At 32.0% G+C, this 9,325-nt stretch overlaps 2 protein-coding genes across 2 annotated transcripts in view; one reads left to right on the top strand and one right to left on the bottom strand.

Annotated features, from left to right (window-relative positions):
* Positions 1-9,325, bottom strand: part of LOC111624793 — a 31,224-nt gene that overhangs the window by 7,751 nt on the left and 14,148 nt on the right. The window contains exons 2-3 of the mRNA XM_023367744.1: positions 6,995-7,150; positions 1,811-2,020 (exon numbers count right to left, since the gene is read on the bottom strand). Of these exons, the coding sequence (XP_023223512.1) occupies positions 1,811-2,020; positions 6,995-7,137 (353 nt within the window). The 5' untranslated portion in view covers positions 7,138-7,150. The remainder of the gene's footprint in view (positions 1-1,810; positions 2,021-6,994; positions 7,151-9,325) is intronic.
* The window catches only part of LOC111624772 (fukutin-related protein-like), a 7,251-nt gene continuing 5,212 nt past the window's right edge, over positions 7,287-9,325 (top strand). The window contains exon 1 of the mRNA XM_023367706.1: positions 7,287-8,196. Within this exon, the coding sequence (XP_023223474.1) occupies positions 7,402-8,196 (795 nt within the window). The 5' untranslated portion in view covers positions 7,287-7,401. The remainder of the gene's footprint in view (positions 8,197-9,325) is intronic.

Raw genomic sequence — 9,325 nt, 5'->3', positions numbered from 1 at the left:
CACCCCCCCGCGTTGGAATTTCGAAAAATCCTTTCTTAGTGTGCGTTTCCATGACGTACCCTAACTGTGTACCAAATTTCACCTCTTTAGGTTAAGCGGTTTGCTCTGGGCGATGATGAATCAGTGAATGAATGAGTGAGTCAGTCAGGACAAGCAATTTTATATATTTAGATTATTCAAACTTTAAGACACCATTAAAAATAAATATTGCATTATAGTGAAAATTTTGTTTTAGTTTACTGCATAAGTTGGCAACCCCACAGAAAACCCGTCGCGACCCATAGGTTGGGAACCCGTGATTTTGTACATATTTTTTTACGACACATGTTCCGCAGCCATCTTGTATTTTCTCATGCGTGTATGATTATGAGATCTCTCTTATGCTGGATCTAGTTTCAAGAACTCTCTTGAGTCGACCGCGATTGAACCTCGTTTCAGTCGAGATTGAAACGGTCAAGGGAGGTCGCACCAAGGCGAACGGGGTATAAGGCTCTAGTTTAGTAGTGTTACAGAGTATAATACGTATATTTTAATATATTTTTTAAAAGAAACAAAACCACTGAGAAATGTTACGTGTGTTTAACAAGGTTCGGAAAACTTTGAAAATGTTAATAACGGGTTCAGCCGAACCTGTGCAAACCCACTGAATATCACCACTGAGTGTATGGTTTGGTGCATGCTAATTCTAATAACATTAAATAATTAATAATATCCATGATTATAATAAGCAGAAACTGCATTTACATAATCACTATATGTCAGTGTTTCTCAACAGGGGTGATATCACCCCCATGTGGGTGTTTTTCCATGTTGAGAGGGCAATTAGTAACAATTTATATTTTGGGGGCGAAAAACAATTTTCTGGGCGATATAGTAAAACATTGTATTAAGAATAATTAGATATTTTATTCGTTATATCGTACAATAATTAAACAAATAACATTATACTAGTCACCAGTCTATGCAATGCAGTACAAATTTGGCGTTAGCCTTGGCCCTCGGCATCGGAATTTTGAAGTGAAGGGGGCCGACAGTTCATTAGAGGTTGAGAAACACTGCTATATATGAATGTCCAGACAGCCAAACAGTTAAAATGTCAGCCAACTGCTCTTGAGAACAAATCTGGACAGATCAACCACAGATGTGTTGAATCCAGTCCTTACCACCTGGCTGAACCCACAATGGATTTGATTAATTAAAAGGCACCCTAAATGCCCACAGGACAAAGAAAAAAATTATCCTTTATGATTATTAAAAAGAATATGAACAGTGCCTTAAACTTTACATTATATCATGATTCAGAAAATCAATCTTAACAAAATTTTATCCTACTTCCAAAATCTTCAATAAATTAAACAATTACAAAAAATTGTATATATTTTGTTTTTTCATATCACAGTTTTTCTTCTTCTAATCTAGTAATTATTTATTGTCTCAAAAAATAGTATGTTTTCATGAGAAAAAAAAGTATGACATACATGAAAACAGACAAAGCTCTGTTCAGAAGGAAGAGCAGATTTTTTTTTCTCTGGGTCCATAGAAAACTTAGGTCCCTAGCTGTTCCTATCTCTATAAATTAATGTTATTTTTACTAACAAAAAGTAAAATCTTTAAGACTACTTTTTATTAATAAAAACATTCATTTGTTCAAAGAAAAAAATCTGAAAAAGTGCTCTATCCCTGGGCCCATACAAGCATTTGATGGCCCTGACAATAGATATAAAATTAATGATAAAAATAATAACTTTTCATTTCTCTATTATATATTACATTAAGAATTCAATAAAATTGAATGATTATTTATATTTACCATTTACATGATTTTTGATTAGATCCAGCCTTCATTATCAAATCATCCAATTTATTTAAATAAGTGTTAATAGTTTCTTCTTGATACATAAGCTTGATTTCTTCTCTGATACTTGATTCAAGTTTTGAAATAAATTGCTGATGAACAGTTGCTAAATCATTATTATGTTTCTTATGTATTGCTGCAAAATTCTCAGCGAAGAGCATATACCTAGAAACAATTATGTTAAATTAGTTGATACATTTTCTAAAATTATTGTATTAAATAATAGCATAAAAAATTTGGTTGTCATTATTTATAACAGAATTTACTTTTATGTCTATTTATAAACAGTGAGTTACAAAAGTAATATACCCCACATCTATCTATATAACCCATTCAACGCGTGTCTGTCCATGTAATGGTATGCCAAAAGCAAGCACTAGAGGCGCCGTAGCGATGATTTTAAATTAACAATAAATTATGTTTATTTGTAATAGGAATTTATTATTGATATGAATTTATTATTTATACCATGGAATGGTATAAATAATTATTATATACCTCGATTAACCTTGCGCAGCACGTTTACAACATCCATTGACTAAGTGAACATCGTGCATTGACTCTCAGGAAATTTGTTGAAAAAATGGCGGATACATTTAAAATCGAGGTTTACAAGCAAAGGTAAGTAAACAAATTAAGCTATTTTAAAGTATTTATATCTATAGAATGTTTAATAGGTAAAAATCTAGATCCATATGACGCGATTGGCACTTTAACAGAGCTGTAGAGCATATTGATAGGAATAAAAAAGTCAAAGGAACTGTGTCTCATGGGAATTTGTAAAGAATGCCCACTAGGGGGCGTCCCGGGCTACTAGTATATTATAGACAATCAAAAATCCAGAGATGAGTTGCTTAACTTTCCTGGCAACAACATTTAAAACTGCATGTGGCAACCATCTGTTATGGTATTTTATTTTAAAAAACTTTATATAATTATAAAATGGCTGAAAGCTTAATTTTGAGGGTAAAAATAAGTTTTATAAAAAATTGTAAATGCTAATAACGAGTAAAATCTTCATTAAGTCTGACACTACTTGAGATACGATACATGGCCCCCTTGATCTTTAACTGCCAAAATTTAATAACATCAATCCTACTAATATACAAACCACCCTGCAAAATTTCAGAAATATTCAACAAAAGACTGGAGTTATTAAGTTTCAAAGTGGGCGAACAAAATTGTGTCATAGAAACACACACCCGAAACATTCATACAAACAAAAAAAAAAAACCCCAAATTTGTTTTGCATTTCTTGACATTTCAAGGCCCAAATTCAAAAATGTAAGTGTTGGAGGCAGTCATTTTTTGACTGACTGCCATACTTTCTCCTCTGTTATTTATATAACAGCTGAGAAAGTAAAAATTAATAACAGGAAAAAACAAGATAAATTATTTATTTTATAAGAAACTTAAAGTGCCACAGACAAAAGAAAACTATAATGATATAACAAAGATATTTCAACATATGGAAAATATTGACAAATTCATATCACAAAAGTAAACACACATAAGAAAACAAAAGGCACTTTTCAAATTAATTTTCAAAAGCTTATAATATTTTGTGGGATATCTTTTGGTTTTTATAACAAAGATCATTTTGGAAGGCATTGATTTAACCAAATTTTCTGTTAGGAACCATCCATAAATGATGTCCACACTAGAGGGGAGGGAGGGGGTTACAAGTCAGACAAGGAAAGGGAAGGGGTTGATCTTCAATGGACATCCAGTTTATTCCATTAAATTTTATACAGTTAATGCATTTTATTATAATTATTTCAAAATTTCTTGTATGTTCCATTTCTACATATGGTATCTATCATTTGTAAAGTGATAAAGATTTTAACAGGGGTCGAGTTTTGTTGGATGTCTAAAGAGGGGAAAGGTTACAGAAACATGTAGACAAGAGGAGAAGGAGGAGTAAAAACTTCAAGAAAATATGGACATAATTTATGGACAACTCCTTACTTTTGGGTCAATTTTGGATCATTCCTCTAAAAAAACATGTTTGGACCACTTGGAGTGACAAATAAGAAAATACGATACAGTGATACCTCGGTATACGTCTGCTTTAGAATACGTCCTGTTTGGACGAAACAAATTTTGCTCGGTATACAACTTTTGTTCTGTATACGTGCCATCTATGAACAAGTAGCACTATTGGTGTACTAGACCAGACTAGATGTTCACAGTGTACAGTTTATAACTTTGTTAAATTTCTTCTGATTTTAATTTGTAAGTAAAATTTTATTATTTTTATTAATCATGAATTGCAAAAAGACAAATGAAAAGCAACAGAAAACTAAAAAAATGATTAGAATCACAATGGAACTGAAAAAAGAGATTAACGAGAAACATGAAGGCAGCATGAGTGTTCGAGATTTAACTGTCGCATACCGTATTCTGAGAACGATGATATCAACAATTGTAAAAAATAAAGACATTATTAAATCTGCTAATGTTGCAGAAGGGGTTATATCAATTTCTAAATAGAGATTGAAGACATTAGATCATGTTGAGAAATTGCTTTTGCTTTGGATAACTGAAAAACAGTGTGCTGGTGACATCGTATCAGAAGCAATTATTTGCGAGAAAGCTAAAAAAATACATGCTGATCTCATGAAAAATCAAGCAGGAAAGCGAGGTGTTTAAAGCCAGCCATTTTTTTTCATGAGAACAGATTAATCATTTTTACATTACTTCTTATGGGAAAGGTTGGTTCGGTGTACGTCCTATTTGGTATAAGTCCAAACATCAGGAACGGATTAAGGTCGTATACCGAGGTTCCACCGTATTTGTAGTGATTCTTTCTTCTGTTAAAAAAATCTCACTACAGTATCAGAGGCAAAGATTATTTAAAATGCATTCTTTTAGAAAAATGATCCAAAACAGACCCAAAATTAATGGAAAATTTGGTTAAACCAATGCCTTCCAAATGACTGCAATTATAAAAGCCAAAATAGATACAATTATACCTCTGAATGAGATGGTTGCAACATTACTAGAGCTGTAAACCACAAAAAAGTCAAAGGAATCACACCTCTATGTGCGATCCTTTGCAAGATACAGCCCCCAAAATCAGCCACACACAATTGGAAGTCGCACCATCACGCTCCACTTAAAACTATCATGTTTAACTATTTAGCCCACACAATTATGCTGGCTTTGAATAGCCCACTTGACTATTTGTGGAGTACTTGATGTTATAAAGTTTTATAGGGTGTGAGAGTTTGCCCCATAAGGGCATTGCACTGGAGTGTGCAAGCAATAGTAAGCACTGAAGCACACAATTACATGCAAAGCATGGAGAACAAATAGTTTACAGGTAAATGCTAAAACTGACCTTTGGAGGCAAATATCTCACAAAGGGTCACTCATAGAGGTATGGTTCCTGTTATGTAAACCTCCAGGGGATAACCACACCAAATTCCCCCTTGACCTAGTTAGGTGACCCCACACTTCTGACCTTTGTCATGATGACAAGATTCGTCGATACATTCGTACTTATCCCTAGATAACTAAACTTAAATTTCAGTTACATTATAACTACACATTCGTCGAGTGGACTACACATTAAAAAACGTTAATATCAACAAAATTGTTTAATAAAAATAGGAACTTGTTACATGGCACAATAGTATTGATAAATAGGAACTAAGGACAAAATATTTAGAAAATAAGATTACATGCAGTTGCTACATATGTTAACATTATGGGGGCTGCAAAATGCACTTTTGCATTTCATGCAACAGTGTTTTGTTATTCGTTGAGCTTTCAATAGACATAAATAGCATATTTTACGCAGATTTGATGCAGAATGAGTAGAAGCTTCTACACTGGACACATCACCTAGAATATCCTATATTATGGTTCTGATATCACGCCTCAAAGGCACTGTCTGTAACAACTGTTGTAGCCAGGCTCCATGAGTTTGTCTTCATCTTCATAAAGAAATCCCACCGGGACATCGGTTTTTTTTGTTTCTAATGTTATTAGAGACATAGATAGCATAGCTGTTTATTGCCAATAGGTTTAGCATATTATAAAACACGCATAGTGGCCACCTTTTGGTTTTGACTCATATTTGAACACATTTGACTTACTGTGTCTACCGCATCCTTTGTACTATTATAAAAATGTATTATTTGTGATTTTCCTGTATTTTCATTGATGTCAAGTTGACCATGAATAGTCAATAAAACATAAACAACTTTATTTGACTTGGCTTTGTACGAAACTAATGTCTTATTGCCGTCGTAACAAAATATTGAAGTACCAACAGCACGTGATTTAGAATTTTTTTATTTTTCAGGAATTTCTCTTTTGTTATTTCTAAGAGTGCCAACTAAGGTCAAATTATAAGGTGACTTCAATAGTTCATCTGCCAAAGATACAGATGTGAACCTGTTATCCATAGTAATGTTACAGTTTGTTCCATGTAAAATAGATGTTATTTCCTTTATGAAAAACGTAGCCAATATTTGTATCTGAGGATCAGTACCTTTTCCTAAATAGGGAATGGCATTTATTATGTACTAACTTTTTACATCTGCAGCCATAACAATGTACATGACTTTGCAACAAAGTTACATAGTAACTAAACTTTCGTCAAGCAGACTACAGGATGGCCGTAAGTCAATTTCTAATTGATGTGTGAACACAATTACATCATACACTGCACTGTTTACTCAAATTATTAAGGTAGAAAAAGAATGACTGGCAGGAAGTACGGGAAAGTTTCTGAATTTCACTTTCCAGCGAAGATGAGTCGTCGTGTGGATGAATGATTAGTTATCTAGGGTTTTAACTCGCAAAAGGTCGCCCGTACAGGTATGGTTCCATTGACTTTTTTGTTCCTATCGATATGCTCTACAGCTGTCTCCCAGTCCCAATTGCGTATATTTGTCCTAGATTTCAACCCTGTAGAGCATACTCACACGAACAAAAAAGTCAAAGAAACTGTTGTGTCCGTAAAATAAACGATTACTTGTTTACGTACATAATTAACTTTATTATAATACAAACGTAACTTTGTGCCCTCTACAGCTCTGTTAAGGTCCCAAACGTATCATTCAGAGCTTGAATTGAGCCCCAAAATTTATACATTAACAAAACAAAAAAAAAAGAAATATATCTCACTTAGCACAATGAAGATATTTCTCAATTGTTTTATCAAGAGATGCTTTTAACAGTTTACTCAATCTTCCATTATTTTCGTTAACTTCTTTCTGCTTACTTTCCGTTGAAACTCCCTCCATTTTCTCTTCGTTTTCGAGCGCCATCGTTCTCGGATTTCTTAAAATTACGTCATACGAAATATTTTTTTTTAAATAAAAAATTAAACTAATTAACGTTATAATAATAAGTACTTCGTCAAATAAATTATTAATTTAATACTTTATTAATAAATAAGACGAATGTAGAGTAACTCGGTTCAGACTTTAAAAATTCAAATCGAGAAGGTTTACTGGGTTTGCTTCACACGTGCTATTCGTTTGGTGTGGAAGATTTGTTGTTTCTAAGCAAATATGTTAACATAAAACAGAATGAAACGAATATGGAATTGGAAATATATAACTCTAGCTATTTTTGCCATTTATTTGTTAACTATATGTTATATTTGGTTAATATTGGATGTTGACAGTTGTGATTGTCAAGGAGGATCTCCCAAGAGACCTTTGAATGAAATTTCATTTAATTTAAGAGACTTCAAGGAGAATGGTGTTGGAAAAAATTATACTAAAGCATCACCCAAACCTATGAAAAAATTAAGCAAACTTGTTACTGTGATTATTAGAGAATTTGAATTATTTGAAAATGATATAATAGATACTATAAGATCTCTGTTAAAATTAGATAAGTATATACACATTCTTGTTATCTCTGATAAGAGTCCTTATCCTCCTCTTCATTTGCAGTTGGCTAAAGATTTTCCTAGTAGTAGAATTACGACTATTGCTCTTCATTCGTATCCTTATCAACCGATAAATGATTCGCAACCTGAACTTTTTATACATACTGATTACGTTCTGTTTATACCAGATTCTGCTAGAATTCAAGCATCTAATATTCGTCAGATGATTAATGAACATATCACTCGTCCAGATGATTTGATGGCTATGTTTGCGAATGAAAAAAATGTTAAATGTTTATCATCAAGAATCAATTTAAGGGAATGGGTTCTTCAAAATAATAGAGTTTCTATTAAAAATAGATGTGATATTTTGGAAGGTTTCCATGTGCTATTAATGTCTTCGAAACTGTTAATGAAGCTTAATCATCCATTTTCTCGTCCATTTCCATATTCGTTATATTTACAGACTAGTTTTAAAAACATGAAGGTAAGCTAGTGTGTATTATTAATTTATATTTTCAAATTGTTTTTATGCAATTTATTTAGGCAATGATAAAATGTGTTTATTTCCTTCATATCTTGGATTTTTATGACACTAAATAAAAGGTGTCCATAGGATTTTGTCTCAGGAGACAAAATATGAATGATTGTAGATCAATTAACAACCCAATTAATTCACTAAAAGCATGTTCCTTAAATGGGTTTGCTTCTCCTTATATTATTTCATTTATTTTATGAGAGTGAGTAATAACAACACATGAAAAACAAGCAAAAAAACTCCTACCCTAAAAAATGTAGTGTCTTTCAAATCAAGCTGCTGCATATTTGATATTGAGAAATTGAAATATTATCTGTCATATGCAGACTGTATTTCAGTGTATTAACTATTAAAATGAATTTACTCTAAAAAAATACCATTACTGTTTAAAATTATTTGAAAAAAGTAAAGAAGAAAGTTGGCTCCTCTGTACAGATGCCCTTACTACATTATTTTTCAGAAATAAACTTGTATACAATAAAATACAATATAGTTTATACTAAAAAGTATATATCTTTGAGGTCACAGAAATTTATTATAAACATATTTTATAATAAATTTACAAATAGCCTAGTATTTTTAATATTCTCAAGGACATCTATATATATATATAAAAATGGGCGTGTGTGTCCCTATACAGTAATACCCCGAACTTACGCGATAGGTGGGACCGAGCGGTAACCGTGTAAGTCGAATTCGCATAAGTCGGGGTGTAATTTTGCATATAAATACATACAAATAATTTTTAATTCGGGCAAGAGACTAAAGAAAACAATAATTTAGAAAAAAATGTTTAATAAAATCTTAGATAATACATATGTATAACAAATTAGGCTTATTATTTTACAATTTTTCACATTTACTTGATTATTACGCCATAATTTTAACATTGTTTCCATCTCAGCGATAATACTGTGACGTTTACAAATGATGCTTGAATTTAAATATTGAGCATTTTTTCACAGCTTCGAGAATTTTTTCTTTGTCTTTTATAATTGTTCTGACCGACAATTCCGGTAGATCAAACTTCTTTGCCAATTCACAAATTTTCATTTTTGTATCGAAGTCTTTAATAATG

This window comes from Centruroides sculpturatus, unplaced genomic scaffold (genome assembly GCF_000671375.1).
Source record: "Centruroides sculpturatus isolate CEXI.00-Female unplaced genomic scaffold, Cexi_2.0 scaffold330, whole genome shotgun sequence".
Taxonomy (NCBI): Eukaryota; Metazoa; Arthropoda; class Arachnida; order Scorpiones; family Buthidae; genus Centruroides; species Centruroides sculpturatus.
Note: the sequence above shows the minus strand (reverse complement) of the source record. Positions and strands in the feature narration are given on the sequence as shown.